Source organism: Silurus aristotelis, assembly GCF_946808225.1.
Source record: "Silurus aristotelis genome assembly, chromosome: 10".
NCBI lineage: Eukaryota > Metazoa > Chordata > Actinopteri > Siluriformes > Siluridae > Silurus > Silurus aristotelis.
The window spans coordinates 14,646,354-14,669,054 of NC_139583.1; the positions used below are offsets into that span (position 1 = coordinate 14,646,354).

At 37.2% G+C, this 22,701-nt stretch overlaps 1 protein-coding gene across 2 annotated transcripts; it reads left to right on the top strand.

Moving 5' to 3' along the window:
* The first annotated feature begins 7,731 nt into the window (after positions 1-7,731).
* Positions 7,732-17,355, top strand: chka (choline kinase alpha). Of its 2 annotated transcripts, XM_083553349.1 has the most exons (12): positions 7,732-8,055; positions 8,448-8,556; positions 9,707-9,754; positions 10,791-10,904; positions 11,084-11,217; positions 11,826-11,930; positions 12,024-12,082; positions 13,026-13,113; positions 14,049-14,154; positions 14,607-14,713; positions 15,082-15,163; positions 15,594-17,355. In XM_083553349.1, the coding sequence occupies exons 1-12, from the start codon at positions 7,871-7,873 to the stop codon at positions 15,651-15,653; spliced, it is 1,197 nt and encodes a 398-aa protein (XP_083409475.1). In that variant the 5' UTR covers positions 7,732-7,870; the 3' UTR covers positions 15,654-17,355. The 2 variants fall into 2 exon arrangements, 1 of the variants encoding a protein (XP_083409475.1); XR_014535539.1 differs by lacking the exon at positions 15,594-17,355 and having other exon boundaries at positions 14,049-14,171.
* The last annotated feature ends 5,346 nt before the right edge of the window (positions 17,356-22,701 follow it).

Sequence of the window (22,701 nt, forward strand, 5' to 3'; positions counted from 1 at the left end):
AGGAAGGCTGAAATCTGGCTGGCAAAAAACCAAACACCAAAAGGACAGTTTCCAAAAATAATTAAGGGGATAAGAGGACAATGTGTTCAATAAGAATCCCAGGATCTGAATGGGCTGAACAATCCATGAGGGTGCTGGAAAGTAGATGCAGGGATTTCTAAGAAGAAACCATGGGGGAGCTTCACGTGTTGTGTGATATGAAGGCTCTCCTGGCAAAGATTGTAAGTGTTTCATAGATAGCAGAGATTTTCAATGACAGTGATCTTGCAAGTGCCGACATACAGCTATGTGGCAAGCTCTAAGGACACTGTATCCCTCCAGAGTTAGTGAGAACAAAAAATGAGAACAACTGGGGAGAATGAGAATACAATCACCCATGTGCAGAGACAACTGAAGAGGTGAAAGCAAGAAACAGAAGGCGATCCATCATGGATGCTATGCCAGCATCTGTGAAAAGCAAGCTGAAAGATATAGTCAGTTTGATTTCTAAGACTCACAAAGAATTCTGTAATCATGGAATTACACATGTGTCCAAATTATGCAAAACACCTCCCTATATCTGGTAAGTTCGTAAAGATAATATGATTCTTGGGACAAACTCAGTAAATACCAATGACAGCTCCGGGTGTCTCAAAACAAAAAAATAGAACAGCTGTATTTCCTATTCTGGTATCTGAACAAGCTCCTATTGATTTAATAGGGAGAGTGCTGTAAAGACACAGATGGTAATGACTAAGTTTAGGGCTAATGTGTATTGGTGGGGACAGTGAGGGGTTGATGTACAGAACAATGTAGATAAATAGGCCAAATGAATTGAAGCACAGCTACCTGAAGCTAGATTACCTAAGGCTGAATATCATTGTACCGTGATCTATGATTCTTTATGCAAGCCAGAATTGGAAGAGGCATGACAACAAACAGGACAAAGGAAGGTACCAATTTTGTCTCAATATATAATCATTGGGGATCAAGGGGCAGACATACAAGTAGACAATTGTAAATTTTTTTAAAAATGTTTTCAAATGCCTGATTCAGTTCCACATGTCTCTTTGTATATAGGTAAATTGTGCTAAGAATGATGAAATCTCTACAAAATATTTAATGGGAAGCTACAGAAAATCTTTAGATTTTTTCCAAACAAGAGAAAATATGTATATTTAAAAATTTTGTGTGGTTCTCCAATGATAGGTACTCCTAGAGAAGTAATGTTTATAGATGGTATGCACATGCAAACTACAAGCATATCTAGATAAGATGAGCTATTCTCTAATATGGAGAAGGAAGTGCCAGCTGAACTATGGTCACATGACACAGATATAGGGTTGGTACAGTCAGCCAGCTCCATTAGGATTTAAGTTAGGCCAAGCGCTCATTTGCCTCGAAAGCAACAGTGTCCAATACGTCTTGAAGCAGAACAGGGCATCCATAAGACTATATAAGGTTTGCAGAAAGCTGAAGTTTTAATTGAGACATCCAGCTTCTGTAACACACCAATATTGGCAGTTGCTAAAGCTGACAAATCTAAATGGCATTAGGTTCATGACTTAAGAGCTGTGAATGAAGTTGTGGAAGATTACCCATCAGAGATTCCTAATCCACACACGTTGCTGACAAATGCTAATTGTTCCACCTGATGCTAAGTACATCACTGTTATTGATCTCTGTTCAGACTTTTTAGGGTTCTTCTGGCAGAGGAAAGTGGACATTTGTTTTCTTTTGCATATGTTCACCGCATATTCACCGCTTGTATTTAATTAAGTGTTAAATGCAGAATTAGTGTTGGATAGTGTGTTACTAGAGTATATGGATGACATTCTAATTTGTTCTTTATCTTTGGAACAGTGTCATAAATATTCTATCATGGTGTTAACTAAATTTGCTCAAGGAGGACAAGCTTCTACCATGACAATGTTATAGTAGAAGCAGGTTATCCTGTTATTTATGCGCACCAAAAAGTTGCAGAACTATTAGAACAAGGAAGGTTTGTTTTGACCCAGGCTTGTTCACTCTCATATTCATCTTTGTTGATGATCCTGATGTGACAATTAAAAGATGTACAACCGTAAATCCAACAGATTTGCTTACTTTAAAGTTTGAGGGAACTACATATGATTGTATTGGATATTCATTAGCATTCACTCGTTTGCACCCAGATTTAGAGTCATCACCCATTCCCAATGCAGATGTAGATTACTTTGTAGATGGCTCATGTTTCAGAGATCATCTTGGTTCGCATCCAGGCTATTTAGTTGTAAGAAAAGATGGTGATCAGTTTGACACTGTTGATTCACAGCATTGTCCTCAACCTTGTTCAGCACAATTAGCCGAACTAAAAGCTCTTTCTATAGTATGTCAGTTGGCTAAGGGAAAATTAGCCAACATCTATACTGATTGTGCCTATGCACATGGAGTGTGTCATTTGTTTAGGTCTGCATGAAACATGCTATGTATCCAGTCAAGTATGCTAAACAGATTGGTCAACTTATTTCTGCCATGATGACACCTAGCAGGCTAGCTATAACTAAATGTCAAGCACATAAGAAGGTCAATGAATTTGTCATAAAGGGAAATAATGCTGCTGATTCAGAAGCAAAAAGGGCATTTCTCAGGTACTAATTGAACCCCAGGTACAGCCAGATGATATTTTTCGCATTCAAGAGCAAGCAGGTCCATATGAGATGAGCATGTTTAATCAGAAAGGGGCTAAAAAAAGGATGCAAGTGGTTTTTGGCGTTCACATGAAGGTATGATTGTTGCCCCTACACCACTTTTGCAGGTTCTGATTGCAGATGCTCATAGATCACTGTGGGAGGAGGGAATTTCTTAAGAAAATCAAACAGCAGGGGTATTAATCTTCATATCTGCAGTCCACAGTAGATGGGGTTTTATCTACATGTGAGGTATGTGTCCAGAAGAATGCCAGAAAAAAAAAACAGCAAACCAGGGAGCAGGAACAGTGGTTAGGTTTTTGACAAGAGAAGTAATTCATAGGTTTGGCATACCATCAGAAATAAGTTCAGATAATGTATCAGATTTTATCCAGAGAACAGTGAAACAGGTTTTGCAGCAATTTAGGATAAAGCAGAGTCCAGGATGTGTGTACCATCCACAATCGCAGGGGATGGTAGAGCGAGTGAATGGCACTACTTGCTACTTGCTAACTTACAGTGCAAGTTAAAGGCAGTACCACTTGGTATAATCTGAAGCAATGCACCAGAGTGCCAAAGGATTGACCCCGTGAAGTAACAACGGGTGACGTAGAAGACACTCCTGACAAGAGGAGGAAGCAGCATTTGACCCGTCCCCGAGCCACTAAAACAAATGACGTATCAAGTCCTGGTAATGGTGATACCCTTTTTGCAAGTGCTTTGCAAAATGATGGTATCAGTGGGCTATGTATATGGCAGCAGACATGGAAAAGGATAGTTGCTTAGTGTGTACTTTATCACTTATGAGAGCTAAGATAGTAGTACCCAATCCATTTAGTAATGAACACTGGATAAAAAAGGTTAAGGCAGTAAGGAGTTGCAGTAGAATGCAGGGGAGTTGATACATGGTTCTGGTCAAGGAACCTTTGGGAGAGTTGGGGTTGGATATTGACTAGGATTGGAGTAATTGCAGTTGTGGTATTAGTTGTTGTGGCTTTGTTGTTCTGTTGCATTATTCCTGTTATCTTTTTTTATAACGGTGACAGTGAAACAGATGACAGTGATGTGAGGTGCTCCAAACACAGATAAACAGCTGGTGAGCTCTTGTGACATGGTTGAAGGGTTCATGGACTCTGCTGACGTTCCTGGTGCTCTAAATGAGGTCTTTGATTGGCACACGGCCGACTAGGGAGCAATTGATGAGTACCTGGAGATGCATGGGATCTATAAATGGACAACACCTCTAGTTTAAGAACCTGAACTAGAAGGTATAGCAGCCATGGCACCTCTGTTGAATGAGTTACAGTTTTAGACTTTATTATTTGTCTTTGGGCAAGATTATATAGCAAGATGAGGACATGGACAGTGATACAGTGGATTAAACGCTCAAAGAATCAGTGGGTTTGGATTTTTGGTTCCTGATCTCTGAAATGGATATATATATATCGATTTTTCTGGACATGGATTTACTTTTTGGTTTTAATTTTTGGTTTTTGACTACTGCTGATTCTTGGTCGTTAGACTTTAACACAGAAATTGGACGATGCACTTTTGTTTTTGTTCACAGTGACTTGTTTTACCTACATATATGCACTCCTCCACATAAACACATTTACATATTCATACACACACACACATGGACTTCTGGACTTATACATACACATATACACTCATACATATATTAACAAAGCACACATTATTGTTTAAAAGGTTTTTGAATTATGTTTATACACACATACACACACATATATACTATGCATGTTCCCACACATATACATCTACATAAATGCTCGTATAAATTCAAGTATTGTTCGAATGTATTAATTCTTTATGCTGAAGGTACTGATTGAAGGACTTTTGTCTAGTGAAAAGATGTTCATTTATATGCTTTTAGTATGATATGTTTACTCAAGATACACTGGATAATCTTATCCTAGCTTAATGACAGGTACCAACTATTTTACCTAGTGTGTTGTGTACTGAATTAGTTTATAGTTATTTGCATGACTACTGCATGTCTGAAACTGCTGGATAAGCATGCAAGTGTGTACAATGTGTGCAAGACATTGTGCATATGACACGTGCACAAATTGGCAAGACAAGGGATCTTTTACTCCTCCCTAGACAAGTGTGGGGGGAGATGTTTGGTCCTGATTCCTGAAGGAGAACAGAGTAGAGAAATGGATGTTGTTAGTATTGAATTTGGAGGTTGCTTGGCCTCAAGAGGTTTGTGTAAAAGAAAGGACTGGGCCTCTTCATTGTTCTTCTCCGTTTATATATTCTTAGCTTTGTGTGTGAGGCTTTTTAAGCCTCAGAAGAGGGAATATATGGTATTTTTTGTAGCCCATATCACTTTAGCACATGTCACATAATTTAGTTATTTATTATGTTATTCCTTGTGATTTATTTTATGTTATTAATTATTGTGTCACATTTCACATTCACAGTGTTATTTCTTTTTGTATTACTTTTTAATATGTGTACCACTCAGTATAAGCAAAAAAAAAAAAAAGTGCACTCAGTATATTCACAAGTAAGACCTGTGTGAGTGGGTGAAAGCATAAGTCGCATTCATGGTCAGTAGTTCCTTTTGTAGCCTTATAGGGAGTTTTTGCTCCCACACAATGAGTTTTGGTTCCGGCTGGTACAGGCCTGATTTTATTTTATTTTTTTATAAAGATGAAAGGGCTCCACCACCATTAAATCATCAGAAAGAGAAAGTACCGTACCTTTTGGAAAATAATGGTGGCACACGACGTACCTTTTGTCAAATTAAAACTTGGGGATGAGGTAACCATTGACAAATAAGAATAAGGGTTGTTATACATGCTGTAAAAAGAGTATAAAAAGGCTGTGTTGGGCTGTAACTTTGAACACTTCCATGGAACGGTTTGACTTTGTTTTCTGCGAGAATAAAGCATGAAACTTTGACATCACAACCATGGATTCTCTACTTAGTCTTCTGTTTCTGGTTGGTGTCGTTGTTCTGTTTTACTGAATTTGTTTGTTCTTGTCTCAATTAGTCTCCATCTGTCTGTCTGTCGGTCTATCCATGGGCGTACATTTCATTTAACAGTAGGGGGGACAATAAATATAAAATTTCTCATGAGCAATTTTTGAAGGGGGACAAATAAGTCAAATTGTACTTATAATGATATGTCCCCACAGTGAAAAACTTTGCTTTTATTATTGTAGCATGGAGACTGCGTCATTATGGTTATTTTAAGCTTAAGTTTTTCTCAGGTTCAATGACAAAGCAAAACAAGGAATTTAAAAAAGTTTGAAAATTTTATTTAAAATGAATTAAGACACTTAAGAACAAAATAGAAATTGATTATACATAAGAATACAGTGGGGTACAGTGCTCATTTAGTAAATGCACAGTTAAACAATATGCTAATTGTGACCGTTAATTTTAAGTTAACATTATGCCAAGTCGTCCCAAATGAAACACTGGATGGGAAACGGCTTTGGTGTGTTAGTGTCAGTGCACTATGCTACAAGCTATTGTAAACAAGCTAACGTTAACTAGATAAGTGATACTTTAATCGCTAATAGAGCTGATTCATGGAAAATTACATCGCTAATCAGCATTTTTGCCGCAAGTAATTTATGAATGAGTCTGCATCAAGTAGATTAAAGAGAATCGCTTTATTTAAAGTGAATAAAATCCCCTAGTTAATAGAGTTGAACATTAATTGAGCCGCAGACACACACCTGACTCGTGTGTATAGAGTAGGTGAGATGAACTGGGAACGCAGGCAGTGGGTCAAACCACTGTGAGTGAGGAAGGGGGGGAACTGTTTCTAAATGCATTTTTGCGGGGGTTTTCTTCTACTTACACAATTATTTAGGTATACATACATAGATATATTGTTTACAATAGAGAGTGCGATATTTTTTAGATAATTCTTTTTTTTTTGGGGGGGGGGGGGGCAACCCTCGGATGGAGGGGGACATGTCCCCTCCGTCCCCCCCCCGGGATTTACGCCCATGTGTCTATCTATCTATAAACAGAAACTGCCAGTTATTTTCTCTTTCTTCACAGCCAGGCCTTGTGGAATATATAGATAGGCCCTGCAATGTACCAGCTTTTGCTCCCATTCTTAGTTACTATAGGTGTTGGCACAATTACTTCTATCTCAAGGTAGCAGGGCAATTGGATTTTACAGATGTTTTTGTTAATGATATATATTTATATTATATACATATAATTTTCAATTTATCTGCATCTGACAGTCTCAAATGTTACATTTCCAGGTCTACAATTAAAGGTACAATTTTACAGTAAAATGTCTTCAGACAGTATTCTGAATGTGCACCATATCAATTTTCATATGCAATAGAAGTTTGAAGTTCTGTAAAGGAGGGGATAACACATAGGAACATATATAGCATATAGAAATTAAGCAGAAAATACAATTTCTGCACCTGACAGTCTCAAAAAAGTCAATAGGGGCTTTAAAACTTATCATCAAGATTTCTTTATATTGAGGCTTTTGATGTGTTTCTTTTTCATAATGAATATAATGTGAATATAATGGCATATGAATTGAGTGTGAAATTTTCCTCCTACTCAATATACACAGGGTCATTTAAAAAGAAAATCTCAGTAAAATATTTTCATAGTAAATAAATGTACCTTAAATTAAAGACATTTTCATATGCACTTCTCTGTATGGCGCCCTCTACCTGCTCAAAATCTTAAATCCTGGATCTTTAAAGGGGGAACTGTAACTTTTAATAAGCATCCAACTTTCTTCAACTATTTCTTAATTATATACTTATATTCTCATATACAAGAATTGCCTTTTCCATTAATCTTTTATGTCGGTACTTGCTGTTTTTCTTGCACTTTTTTATAAAAATTTTACGTGACTTAAAAAAGAGGGGCAAACTCAAGGAAAAATCTGCGTTTTAACTTTGACGTCCTTTAATCTTTCACGAGCTCTCCGGCGTGGGCGTGGTTTGTTGGGGCGGGGATGAAGAGGGCCTGCTCTACATGTCCAATCAGAGAAGCCGTGAACAGATTCTGATGACGTAAAGTTCTGAGCAGCATCTTTAAATAGGGCTCCAACGAACGTCGTGATAAGCAAAAAAAAAAAAAAAAAAAGACTCGTAGCACGAAGTCCTTTTTTTTTAACCTTGTATACATTTTTTTGTTTATTCTCTATTAAAGACTAAACATTAAGTTCATCAGCCCGTTGTATACATCACCTTCCATGTCTCAAGATTTGTTGGAAAATGGGAATGCGCTCCAGGATGAAACCGAGCCATTCTGCACAACTCTAGAAGCAGAAGAGCCCGATCATGAGACCAAACACAACGCTTATCTGTGGTGTAAAGAATTTCTGCACGGAGCCTGGAAGTGTATAGATGAAGAGGATTTTCAGATAACTGCAGTCAGGTAGGGCATTGTTTTTCAGTAGAGATCCCCATCAGCATGCAGGAATGTAATTCTTGGGTCAGCAGCAAGTCATATCCTGGTTTTTACTGATTTTCTATTTTATTATATATATTATGTTTATATATTTTTTTAATTTAGTACTTATATATAAATATTTAATTATTATATATATATATATATATATATATATATATATATATATATATATATATATATATATATATATATATATATCCATTCTTTGTGCTTGTGTTATATATAGTTATATAATTATAACAAAATTCTAATTATATATTACTAATGAGAAAAATCATAATAAATAAAAATCTTTGTCTGTCTATCCATCCATCCATAAATATATAATTTATTTATATTTTTCTTGTCTGTGGCAGAGGAGGTCTCAGCAACAGGCTGTTCCTCTGTGCATTACCCGAGGTGCAGGAGAGCATTGGGGATGAGCCAAGGAATGTGCTGCTTCGCCTATATGGAGCCATACTTCAGGTGTGGTTCCCACGTTACGATTCTATATACCACAATATAATTAATCATTGCGCAACTTAGATCCCCATTTGCACTGGGAAAACATTCAAATGATTAAGACATGTCCACACACCCCATATAGTCAGCAGCCACAATAAAAACATTGGACAAATTGATTGGATACATAGAGGACAACGCAAAATGAATAGACTTTAATCAACAGTTCAATTATGCTCATTTCCTCTACACTCCACATAACTCATTTGTGTCTGATTATATTCAATTGAATATATGCCAGTTTACAGCAGTTTTCCAGCCATGTATGACATGAACCTATCAGTTCATTAAAAAGTAATTCACTAGGTGGAAAATGGGTGTTTGGACAGTTAAAAGAACAATATAACATGCAGTTCAGGGCTGTGTATCATCTTACCACTGTTTTACTGAAAAATGTATACATAAAATATTTTTTTGTCCTTCGAATCAAAGCAAAAAAGAATTCAAACCTTTCACTAAATAGTAAACTAATTTGTATTTCACAAATGAGAAAGGGAGTGTGTGTGCATGTTTTATACTGTGTGTATGTATAAGAAAGAAAGTATGTATGAGAGCTTGTTGGGTGAGAGCATGGATGAGAAATTGTGTTTGAATGAGGAATGCCGTATTTTGTTGGGTGATGTACCTCCATGCCTGTACCTGCGTGTCTTCTTTGCCGTAGGCTTGCCCAAGGAGCGTGCCTTGAGCACTCTTGTTTCCAGGTGGTCCACCATTACCAGTCACGGTACAGTATTAGATCCCAGAAGCTAAAGCACTGTCGGCCAAGTTCTCGCCGTAATATCAAACGCATAAACCATTTGACATTTGACCTTTTTGTGTGTTGCTCTGTCATAAATGTTCTCTCTCTTTGTTTGCTTCGTATAACCAAATTCTCCAGATGTGAGACAAATAACATTTACAAAGCCAACCAGGAGTGCAAAGACAGCTGAAAATTATACTTCCCTTATCGTAGCATATGTTATTGTAGCATATACTGTTGTTATTGCATTTTTACTGGCGAAAAACTTTTCATTGTGTGTTGCGTCCGCCTTTATGAAGATCAAAAGGTTAACGAAAAAAAACCAGTAAGACTGTGTACTCATGGTAAGTGTTTGACTTTTTCTCTAATTGCTAGATGTCCTGTAATAAAGGAGACTCAGGACAGTCAGAAAATCATTTTCAAGTAAGTTTAAAATCTTCGAAACAGTCTGTTACTTGTGCTTCACGCAAATGCATCAGCATAATACACCTTTATTACAGTCACAACACCATGCTTAATTGTCACTGCTTACTGCATGTTGTGGACCACTTTCAGCTCAATACGTGGTTTTATCTGCATGGTTATTTAGTTATTGCTTGTTTTCTATGGTGCATGAAGCAATGGAAAATCCCCCAAGCTGCTGCCAAGCCCAGACAGCACATGACTGCTTTGTTATAGAAAGTGAAGGGGAGAGAGAGAGACAGAGTGACAGACAGAGAGAAAGAGAGATCAAACAATTGAGCGAATTGTTTCTCATAAGAACAAAACACTGATCATTCATTAAAAATATTTGTTTTACCCAGCAAAAATCTCTTGCTCTGTCTATGACCATGATATGGGCTTTGATATTTATCACATTGCAACTACTGTATAAGTAATATTTTACTCTATTCTAAATAAAAAAATATAAAAAATGAAAACAGAGCTAATTAAGACAAATAGAAAGCTATGTATGGTAGTCTAGATTTACTAAAAATCAAGACGATTTAGATTATACACCATATGCGCATGTGTTTATCATTGTACTGTAATTATGCGCATAATACCAAATTTTATTAATCACTAGTCAACTATATATTGCTTTGCATTAATTGTAATTAAAGGATAGATTTTAATAATGGTGGACAAAAAAAAAAGTTATAATTTCTGAGTATTGAAAGAATTTTATGAGGCGTGACTATTAGCAGACTAAATGTGGGCGTGTGTGTGTGTGTGTGTGTGTGTGTGTGTGTGTGTGTGTGTGTGTGTGTGTGTGTGTGTGTGTGTGTGTGTGTGTGTGTGTGTGTGTGATTGCTTAGGTAGTTACACTTACTGACTTTAATATTCTAAGGTTCTTCAAACCCTTATACCTGGGGATGTGCTCTATTAACCTATAAACATCGGTTGTAATGTACTTTATCTTTGATTCTGAAGGTCAAACGTGCATGCATATGTTAAATAATGTGTGTATGTTATGCAGGGAGATGATTCTATGGTTCTGGAAAGTGTGATGTTTGCCATTCTGGCAGAAAGGCAGCTTGGGCCTAAGCTCTATGGCATCTTTCCCCAAGGGAGACTGGAACAGTATTTCCCAGTAAGTCTTATAGTATGGAGTTTCATGGCTCAGCGAGTGCTGATGTCAGTGTGTGCAAGCCTACATAACTGGTTCATTAATATTAAAAAGAATACAGATGTCACTGGTAGCAAAATTCATTACATATTATCCAGATACTATTTCCAACCATTTCTCAATTCTATTTTTTGTCTGTATAGAGCTGCAATCTTTCCAAAGAGGAACAGAAAAGTCTCAGTTTATCTACTGAGATTGCAGAGAAAATCGCTAGGTTCCACAAGATGAAGATGCCGTTAAACAAAGAGCCCAAATGGCTGTTTGCCACGATGGAAAAGTGAGTGACACTGCATCTGTTTTTTTGTTTTTTTTCAGCACTTTCAACAGTTTATCTTGTGATGTCATATTTTATAACACACTCTTCCGGGTGATAGCAGTAGGTGAATAATAGATTAATCCATACCCTTGTGTGTTACTTCTCTCTTGTCAGTAAGATTTTATTTATAAATAAAACCTGTAATTGTAAAAGCCAACCCTTGCAACACTGTCAATTAAGGTTACCCGAATCAACCTAACAGAGGGAAAACAGTTCCATTAGCTCTGTAAAAGAAAGATAAAGTGCACCAGATTGAGTCAGGCTTATAAAAAGGAAGCCCGTTGGAGTAAGATTTGGACTGTCAACTGGATTAGTATTTTGCATATAGGCCAACTTTAAAGTATATTAAAAGGTTCATGTAATTCAGAATTTCCTAAATCAATGCCTTAAAATCAGCCAAAAACCAAAAATGTATTTAATACTGACACCAAATCTATCTTGATTTGTAGAACATAGACAAACATTCGGCCTAGGTGTGAATCCTCACATATTTGAAGACCTCTAACTGGTGGAATGTTTATGGCCTGAATCTCCTGTCTCAACATAATTATTTGCTTCCCACATCGTAGGTATATGAACCAGATACAAAGCCTAACCTTCAACAGTAAGATCCAGACACTAAAATTTAACCTCCTTATGAGCTACAACCTACCTCAGGAGATGGAGAACCTCAGGTAAATAAAGGAAGGAATTTTATTTTAAGGGTAACAACTGTTGGAGTGTTACCATTGAATTAACAGTCTTACACGGGCTAATTGTTTTTATAGGTGCCTTCTGGAGCCCTCCAAGTCTCCTGTTGTTTTCTGCCACAATGATTTACAAGAAGGTAAAAAGTTATACCACCCCTCAACACTCCCACTCAGCCTTTCCCTTCTACTAATCACCTACATCTGTTTTCCCTTAATCGAGCACCCTTAAAAGATTCCTCTCCCCTTCACTTGCCGTCCGATCTACAGTATACATATGTCAGATCACTTGGATTTCCCACGGATCCTGCATTTCCCACTGTTTCCCGTATTCCTTGCTACTCTTCTCGAGAACCTTGCTTCAGCTAAGTTCTAGCACTACCTTCTCTGATACCTCCATGTTTGCTCTGTTAAGATCAATAAACTTCACCTTGCTTTACTCTCGGCTTCCGACGCCTGGTATTCCAGAAGATCGGACTGAAAACTGATCTCCATGGATCCCCAACCAATCATTTCCTATCGTCCAGGCTCCAAGATTGGTAAAGCGGATGCCCTTTTAAGGACCCACGGCCCCGACGACCCCACAGATTCATCATTCCACCCGACCTCATCCTCAGTCCCAAATTAGGATGGCCACCCGTTTGGAACCTACCCCACCGGAATACCCTGAGGGGAGGACATTCGTCCCAAGTACCTGCCGTCAACCTCTGTTGAGATGAGGCTCCAGGGTGGTCCCCGACCCCGGGTTAGGGCATTATTTCCAGCACTCCCTTCTCTGATATTTCCTTGTTTACTTTGTTAAGATCAATAAACTTTACCTTGCTTTACTTCCGGTTTCTGACGCCTGGTATTCCGTGTGTGTAATATATATATATATATATATATATATATATATATATATATATATATATATATATATATATATATATATATATATATATATATATAATAGATAGATAGATAGATAGATAGATAGATAGATAGATAGATAGATAGATAGATAGATAGATATGCTATGTATGTGTATTCTGGAGATTTTGCTAGAGTGTGTCCTTTCTTTTAACATTTTGTTATTGCTTAAAGGAAACATCCTTCTTGTAAGTGACCAGGAAAACACGGAAAAGGAGAAGCTTATGCTGATTGACTTTGAGTACAGCAGCTACAACTACAGGTCTGTATGTCTTATTGTAGTTTTTCTTATGAGATCTGTCAGTGTGTAATGAACGGTTAGTTCAAGCCAAATGGGTCAAACAATGAACTTGTTCTTAAAGTGCATAGCCATATGAAATCCTTTGCTACAATTTTCTTGATTTTGCGTAGCTTAATGCAAAGGAGCATCCTCTGCCTACACCTGACAAAATTAGATGCACATCAGTAGATCTGTGCCCTTTCTTAATGCCTGCTATCAAAAGAACCCAGCTCTGTATTGAAGTAATATATTGAGCAAATAGATTCATTTAGACTACGAAAGTGCTCTCGGTCTTTGCCTCCGAGGTTTCCCAGGGCAGTCTCATGTTTAAAATGCCAGGCAAGAACCCCTCTCTTCAAAGAGACTTACAATTGAAACCTGTGGCAGTCATCCAACAGGCCAGTCAAAATATTTTTGTCACGACTTCACATTCCCAAGTTATAGCTCAAGATGGATTGGGTTTTACCCATAATCCATGGGCACCCAACTAAAAAATATAGTGCACTTCTAGCTGGTTAAGGCTTCACTGAAGCAAACTGGGAAACAGGGGATATTTGGACAGAATTAAACCTGTAAAGGCCAACCATTTGGCAGGCATGATTTGTTTTTCAAGCTTTTCATTCAAGTTGGTCTCCTGGGTCATAAAATCGCTTAAGGAGAGTTTTACAGTTTGAGTGTAGCATTAGAGGCTGGGTGTACACGGCCTCAAGACAAGTCAGATGGGTCTTTTGTTAGGTTTCCATGGCAGTTGTAAGGCTTGCGTGAAAGATCTGCTTAGTTTGAGGTGCTCTGCCAGCAGATTATCACATTTTCTGGCCCCATGTACACTGAAATTTATGATAGATCAGAAACCCTGCAAAATGTATACAGGAAACTGTGTAATGTACGTCATTAAAATGATTATATCTTTCTTACAGAGAATTCGACATAGCAAATTACTTTTGTGAATGGATGTACCAGTACCACTGTGACGCACCCTTTTTCACTGTAAATACCAAGAATTATCCAAACAGATCTCAGCAGGTATGGAATTTGAAAAGGTAAACTTTACCTCATAGATGAGGCAGATACACCATATCAACTGTGCAGCAAATGTTGATTCCTCATTTTCAACAAAATATTGAATTTATAGCAGAACTATTAACTACCTCTTTTGAGTGACCAACAATTAAAAAAAAAGTTAATGTTTTACAAAATGCTTTCATATATAGATGTTGTGAGTCACTTGGCCTGTTTAGTGCCAAAATGTTATTACTGCACGAGGAAATAGAAGCCTTTGTGACAGTTAATGACAAGGTTGTCAGATCAGGATAATAAAAAAAAAATAGTTTACAATCACCAAGCTCTAATCTTCTAGAAGAATATTGTTTTAAATCTTAAAATTAGTATTTTGAGTATGGACCTATGCTGTTGTGAGCTAACCTTCACTAAAATATCAACACAGTAAATATATATTTCTATTTCTTTCTATTCAGATGCATTTTATTAAAAGCTACCTGTTGGAATATGACCCTGAACTGAAAAACTTGAGTGAGGAAAACCAGATAAAAATTTGTGAGGATGTATTAGTGGAGGTTAGCAGGTAAGAATATTTTCTTATATTTCCGTATTTCTAATTCCATTGACAATTATTATCTTTCACATTTCATTGAGGATACCAAGAATGGAAATGAATTATAAAGAATCTATTTATTACACTTTAAAGAAGAAAGCTTGGTTTTATAATTGCTTTATAAACTAATTTAACTGTTAACTAGCATATGATATTGTACAAATACTCTCTGGGCCTCCATTTTACTGTACAGCTGGAGATTGAGCCACCATTTGGAGCTCGTCCAAGAGTGATGCTTATTTCCAAGAAAGAGGCCTCAAAATGGGTCTCAGCTTCTCTTTAGTCATGTGGCTTCCACAATGTGTGACATAAATCTTTTTTCTTTCTCTCTGTCATAGGTTTGGTCTTGCATCACACTTTTTTTGGGGGTTGTGGTCTATAATTCAGGCAAGACTGTCCACAATCAAGTTTCCCTATCTGGTGAGTTTCTTTGTTTAATAGAGTTTATGCAAAATAAACATTCAGGTGGGTTTTAGACAGTTAAACTGTAAATTGTAATACAGTGCATATGGGCTGCAATAGAACGGAAGCAGAACAGTTTATTAATAGAACAGTTGTGTGTACACATGGTTAATGCAGTACTGCCGCTGAGCAAAGTTCAAATATTTGTCAGTTCAGGGTGGCATGACAAAACCTTATGCAGCTAAATATTTACTTGTAAAGAGAAACAATTAGGAAATTTGCCAGCAATACCTTAAGGGATAAAAATGTCATGCTGACAGCAGAACTACACAGTGTGTATTTATTTATTTATTTATTTATTTATTTATTTATTTATAAAGTGATCAGTATACTGTCTCTCACCACCCTCTCTGTTTCCTCCCTCTGTTTTTCCCCCTCATCCTGACAGGACTATGCCATAGCTAGATTTAAGGCATTCTTCAAACTTAAAAAGGAGCTGGGAGTTTAAAAGCCATGTTATTACAGAAGATACAAAAAAGCGAAGAAGCGTGAATTAGAAACAGCAGACCTGGTTTTTGAATTCAACTTAAAGTGATGCTTTGCTACTATGATGCATATATGGTGCTGCACATTTATATAAAGAGAGTTTAAATGTGTACTATGCTACTTGTCAGAGTGTATCCAAGTGTTGTATTTTAGATCGAAAAGTTCAACACATTTTTAATTCTGAAAGCTTCTATGCAACTTAAACAAAACAAACAAAAAACCCTAATACATATAAAGTCATGGGTTGACTCTTGAATAAAAAAACTGATTAAACTACTGCAATAACATTTAGAAGCTCAGCTAGGTGGGAGTATTTGACCCCAAAGAGTTACGCGTGTCTGCTTTTATTATGGCAAGCAATCTCTGCTGTGTTATCTTTACAGCCTGCACTAGGAAATGTGAAAACATGAGGTTTACAGTCGTGGACCTTGAGCTATATGGTGGCAAGACAGACCAAACTGATTCAGCACTATGGCTTTTCAGTGATGTTAGACATTCAACTTTCATTCAACTTGTTTTCTTAGTGAAGCCTTATGATCATGTGTTTGGTGTGTTTTTTTACCCTATACTTACCCTACTAGAAAGATTATAATTTTTTTTTTTTTTTTTTTTTTTATGATAGTAGGTTAAGAGGGCTATAGTGTAAGAAATCAAAAATACTTTGTGGAAGGTGATCACCTGTATTCACGTGAAAATTAGATCATGCATGTGATCTGATTTTAAATTAGAGGAGTCTGAAAAATATATTTTTTTAGCCTACTAACTCTGTTTCAATTTGTGTATACAGTGTTCACTATTAACTTGTGCTACATATTGATGATCCTTCCCTTTTTCATAGATAACACTCTTTGAGCCACATAAGATCAATTTTTTGATTTATGTCATTACGCAGTTTAAAAATCAGTCATTTCTTTAAATGTATTATAATTTATCAATTGCCTAGAGTATAAGCTCAACTGTGTTAACTGTGATAAAATTATTTTTTTAATATTTTACATTCACTGTTACTATGTTTGAGTATATCTTTTGTTATATTTAGCTGCAGGTGTATATTACAGTATTTAATTTTGTTTTTAACTTTAGTGTGTGTCACTCATGATAAAGTGTATAAAGTATTTCTTGGGTTGGGTAAAAAGTGGAACTTGGGTTTTGTCCTTTAATGGAAGAGGGATTTTCCTTAATAAGAAAGTTTTGTTTTGTGAAGGCATTTAAATCTTGCTAATTCCTTTTTTTTTTTTTTATTCAGTGTGCCTAGTCAACCTTTTTCCTAAGCTGAGAGAAATTATACATACACATTCTGAAAATTTTATCTTGAATTCCACTATAAAAACAAGGGGCCAATGGAAAACAAATAGTTGTGTATATATATGTATATATATATATATATATATATATATATATATATATATATATATATATATATATATATATATATATATATATATATATAAGTGAATGCAATGGTGTATAAATTATATACTGCAGACATTATCTGACTTCATGTATGTACAATTTTACAGGACAATTCAAAGCCAAACTACAGTTTGTGCTACAGTTTACTCTTTTTGTATTGTAATGAAGTAAGAAAGTGGCTTTTCAAATAAAAAAAAAATTTAACCATGTTCTGTAGTAAAATGAAGTATTAATAAAAATATGCAAAACTATCCAAATGAAATGTCTTATTTATTATATATAAAATTGACAGTTTGGTACGTACCTAGGTTTTATTTTTGGTACGGTTAGAGGGAATTATGTAATACATAAAATTGCTTGTCATTTTTTATCAACTTTTACCAAGTTATGAACAGTTTTAAATAAAATGCCTGTTAGGTTAAAAAATATATAAAAGAATATTTTATAAAAAATTTAATTGAATAGATCAAATTAATGCATTTTATTATTATATTGATTAAATTGAGGAATCAAATGAAAATGATAAAATAAATTGAAAAATGTAATTAAATAGTTTACATTTGTTAGACCCTATTTGGGTTGTACAGATGTGAATGTAAGTGTGTGTATGTTTTACATTTATAGTATTTAATTTAAAGATGTCTAAAGATTCTACTTAGATTCTACCTAACTGTTCTACTTGTTTCAGCATAGTCTAACAAATGTCTTCATTCCTTCCATTCTTCATTTTCCTTCTTTAAGAGAAATTCTTTAAGCTGGACACTCTAAAGAATCCATAGTGTTAGGGTTAGCCGCTGGCCACTTCCTGGCTAGTGCTAGCGCTATGGATTCTTTAGTGTTTTCATGCATGCGCAAAACGAATTTTATTTCCGATATTGGGTGAGTAGTCACTGTGACATTGTGCTAACTCTTGTTTCTTTTTAATACTCCTGGCGTTGTTGTTTATCTTTGCAAGTTTAATAATAAAAAAGAGAAAAAGCGCTCAAAGCTCGAGACAGAGACTAAACAACTTGCAGTCCATCACTTTATACCTTCCTGAGGGAACCCAAATTTTAACTATGTTCCGCACTTAAAAACGATTGCATTTGATACAAAATGTGTACCAAAACGAAAGCCCTATATCTAACCCAGCCATGTGGGTTGCACAAGCCAGTGCACTCTTAGTGCCGGTCCCAGATAAATGGCAAGGGTTGCATTAGGAAGGGCATCCAGCATAAAACATGCCAAATCAAATATGCGGATCACAAAACTAAATTCCATACTGGATCAGTCGAGGCCCGGGTTACCAACGACCGCCACAGGTAATGTTAGCCAACAGGGTACCGGTGAAAATTGGACTACTGTTGGCCGAAGGAGGAGAGGGAGAGGAGGAAGACGTCTACAGAGACAGCAGGGAAGAGTGTAGGAGAGTGGAGGTTAGGGTTGGTTCTTTAAATGTTGGTACTATGACTGGTAAAGTGACAGACTCAGCTGATATGGTGGAGCAGAGAAAGGTAGTTATGTTGTATGTTTACAAAACCAAGTGGAAAGAAAGTAAGGCCAGAGATGGAAAGAGAAATGGTGTAGGGGTGATCCTGAAGGAAGAGTACAGTAAGAGTGTGGAGTTGAAGAGAATTTCTGATGAACGTGAAGCTGGAAGTTGAATATAAATGTCATTAGTGCTTATGCACCACAAGTGGGTTGTGAGATGGAGGAGAAAGAAAGATTCTGGATTCAGTTACATGAAGAGGTAGAGAGTTTACCTAGGAATTAAAGATTGGTGATTGGGACAGACTTCAAGAAACATGTTGGTGAAGGGAACAGAGATGATGAAAAGGTGATGGGTAGGTATGGCCTTAAGGAGAGGAATATGGAAGGGCAGATGGTGGTAGATTTTGCTAAAAGTATGGAAATGGCAGTGGTAAATACTTATTTTAAGAAGAAGGGGTGATGTATAAGTGCGGAAGAAGGTGAAGAAGCGGAAGAAGGTGCACACAGTAAGCTGATTGCAGGGGACAGTGTAGCTAGACAGCATCAGATGGTGGTTTGTAGAATGGCTTTGGAGAAAAGAAGAAGAGGAGGAGAGTGAGGACTGAAAAAAATAAGGTGGTGGAAACTAAAGAAGGAAGACTATAGTGTGAGATTCAGGGAAGAGGTCAGACAGGGGCTTGTTGGTGGTGAAGAGGTGCTGGATGATTGGGCAACTACTGCAGAAGTAATAAGGGAGACAGCTAGGAAGGTACTTGGTGTGACACCTGGAAAGAGAAAGGAAGACAAAGAGATGCGGTTGTGAAATGAGGAAGTGCAGGAAATCATAAGGAGAAAGAGGTTGTAAAACAGAATTGGGATCGGCAGATAGATGTTCTCATGGCAAGGAGTACAAGGAGATGTGGCAGCAGGTAAAGAGCGATGTGGCAAAAGCAAAAGAAAAGGCATATGAGGAGCTGTATGTGAAGTTGGACACTTAGGAAGGAAAAAATAATCTGCACCGATTGACTAGGCAGAGAGAACAAGCTCAGAAGGATTTGCTGCAAGTCAGGGGAAAAAAGCATGTGGATGGACAGGATGCCTGAGGAATGGAGAAGGAGTTTGCTGGTACCAATCTTTAACAATAAGGGAGATGTGCAGACCTGCAGTAACTACAGGGGACTAAAGTTGTTCAGTCACAACATAAAGTTATGGGAAAGAGTAGTGGAAGCCAGGCTGAGAGAGGAGGTGACCATTCATGAGCACCAGTGTGGTTTCATGCCAAGGAAAAGCACTACAGATGCAATATTTGCTTTGAGAATGTTGATAAAGAAGTATAGAGAAGGTCAGAAGGAGTTGCATTGTCTGTTTGTGGATTTAGAGAAAGCGTATGAGAGGGTGCCGAGAGAGAAGTTGTGGTATTGTATGAGGAAGTCGGGTGTGGCAGAAAAGTATGTGAGGTTGGTGCAGGACATGTATGAGGACAGTGTGACAGCAGTTAAGTGTGCAGTAGGAACGACAGACTGGTTCACTGTGGAGGTGGGACTGCATCAAGGATTGGCTCTGAGTCCTTTCCTGTTTGCAGTGGTGAAGGACAGGTTGAAGGAAGAGGTCAGACAGGAATCTCACGAGGCACTGGAAAACAGAGGGGTCACTAGAAAACCCATATGGCTAGACCAGATATCTCAGGTGGCCTGACATGCTACTAAACACTGTCTTTCACTTATCCCCTTTCTGATGTGCCGCTGGTTGTATGTTGCGCAATTTTATGAATAAACGTTTGAAACCCTGATAGTCAATGCGGGCAGATCCGAGGAGAGGGGCAGGAACACTGGTCACTAGTACTTCAGGAGCATGTTTAACTTGACAGAGAGAGTGAGAGAGAGAAAGAACAGAAGAGGGGTGACAGGGAGAGAAAGATATGGATTATTAAGTATCCATATTGTTGTATAAAAGTGAAGGACATTGTGCAGTTGGGGACTAACTAAAATGGAGAGCCAGGAAGTAACACAGACATGAGAGATCTCTGGGAAAAGAGACGAGTCACCACATCACGTAAACAAACCTGAGTGAAGACATGAGTGAGGGGACAACAGCATACAAATATCCCAGTTCACCGAACACTTTATATCCATGATCTGCTTCTTTAAGAAAAACCTACCAAAAAAAAGGCTTGACTAAATATGTTTTTAGCTTCGACTTGAACACTGATACTGTGTCTGAGCCCCGAACACTAGTTGGAAGGCTGTTCCATAATTGTGGGGCTTTGTAGGAGAAAGCCCCCCAGCCCTCTGCTGTTGTCTTCATTATTTGAGATACCAACATATAGCCTGCCCCTTTTGACCTAAGTAGGCATGGGGGATCATAATGGTACAGAAGTTTACTCAGATACTGCGGCACAGGATTCTTCAGTGCATCAGTAGTAGTATTTTATAATCAATACAAGATTTTTATGGAGAGCCAATGTAGAAGTGTAGACTGATTAAAACAGGGTGATGTGGTCATATTTTCTAGATCTGGTAAAGACTCTTGCTGCTGCATTCTGGACTAACTGAAGATTATTTATGCACTTACTTGAACACCGAGACAGTAAAGCGTTGCAGTAGTCTAATCTAGATATAACAAAAGCATGATTTATTTTTTTTGCATCCTGTAATGAAATCATATTTCTAATTTTAGCAATATTTCTAAGTTAAAAGAAGGCAATTCTTGTTATTTACATGAGCCTCAAAGGAAAGAGTAGAGTCAATAATCACACTAGGGTCTTTGACTGCTGTGCACACTGAGATGAAAAGACCATCCAGAGATTCTACATAAGCCGAAAGTTTACATCTAGCTGCATGTGGTCCTAGTAAAAGTACTTTCGTCTTATCAGGGTTAAGGTTGAGTGTCTCCTGAAGGTACTTTTTCATTAAAATTTGCTCTGATACAGGCAGAGTATAAATGTGACTGTGTGTGGGTTCCAGACAGCTCAATATTGCAATAATGAGAATAAATCATACAGCTGGCTTTTTCTTTTTTAGAAAAGGTTTCTCCTACAAATGACAAATGAGTTACTGTGGGTGGAAGGAGGCTTTGCTCATGACAGTGATGGGACTACTGTGTAATCTGTTTACTAGACCGGATCTCTTTATTGATAGGATTGTCCAAGCCATGGCATACCAAAGAGTCAATCAGCATTAACAAAACAAAAAGAGTGCCTGAGTAACAAAGTATGCTGGCTACTGTAAATGCCTTGAGACAGAAACTAGAATGGACTCACTGTTGAGTGGGGATATGAAAATCCTTGATTGCAAAACTGTGTCAATAAAGAAAGCAGCATGTTATGTAACAGATCACTTAAAAAAACAAAAAACAACAAAAACATACAGTCAAAACAGAGCCAGCAGTAAATTGAAAGTGAATTTGCCATAAATGTAAAGTTAATCTAATCTAGATTCGGCACACTAGGTATTACAGTCTAATAATTAACAAACACATCAACAACGCACAGCTATAAAGACAGTGTCCCGCCCTAAACAAAGTTCAGTATGTACACTCTCAATCTCAAAAAAATAAGGACACGCCTCACATTTCAGCAACCATTTTAGTTTATCTTCTCAAGGGACAATACAATAGAAATGAAACTCGGATATATTTTAGTCACTGTGCAGCTTGTATAGACATTTACATTCATTGCATTTAGCAGACGCCCTTGTCCAGAGCGACATCAAAAATGGCTTTGAATCTCAATCAATGAATAAATCTAAACTGATACACTAGACAACAAACTTGAGATAAATCATCCTACAACTCTGTTTAGAGGATTTTTTAAAATGTATAAAACAAAGCAAACCTGGAAAAGTGCTAATTTAAGTGTTTCAGAAAAAGTTAGGTCTTAGCCCGTCACTTGAAGATAGCCAGTGACTCCGCTGATCAGACACTGGAAGTTCATTCCACCACCTCAGTGCCAGAACAGGTTTAACAGTATGCATATACAGAACAGTATATTTACCTCTTACACTGAGAGAAGATGGTACCAGTCGAGCAGTGCTGGAGGATCTCATGCAGTGTGGTCCTGTGTGAGGAGTGATGAGGTCTCTGAGGTAAGATGGTGCTGGTCTATTTTTTACTTTGTAGGCAAGCATCAGTGTTTTGAATCTGATACGTGT

What these genes read in the sequence shown, in the direction of transcription:
- chka (XM_083553349.1), top strand. Translation starts at nt 7,871, where the DNA reads ATGTCTCAAGATTTGTTGGAAAATGGGAATGCGCTCCAGGATGAAACC. An exon ending in TTTCAGATAACTGCAGTCAG is followed by an intron (nt 8,056 to 8,447) that starts GTAGGGCATTGT and finishes TGTCTGTGGCAG; the next exon opens with AGGAGGTCTCAGCAACAGGC. An exon ending in CTGTTTGCCACGATGGAAAA is followed by an intron (nt 11,218 to 11,825) that starts GTGAGTGACACT and finishes CCCACATCGTAG; the next exon opens with GTATATGAACCAGATACAAA.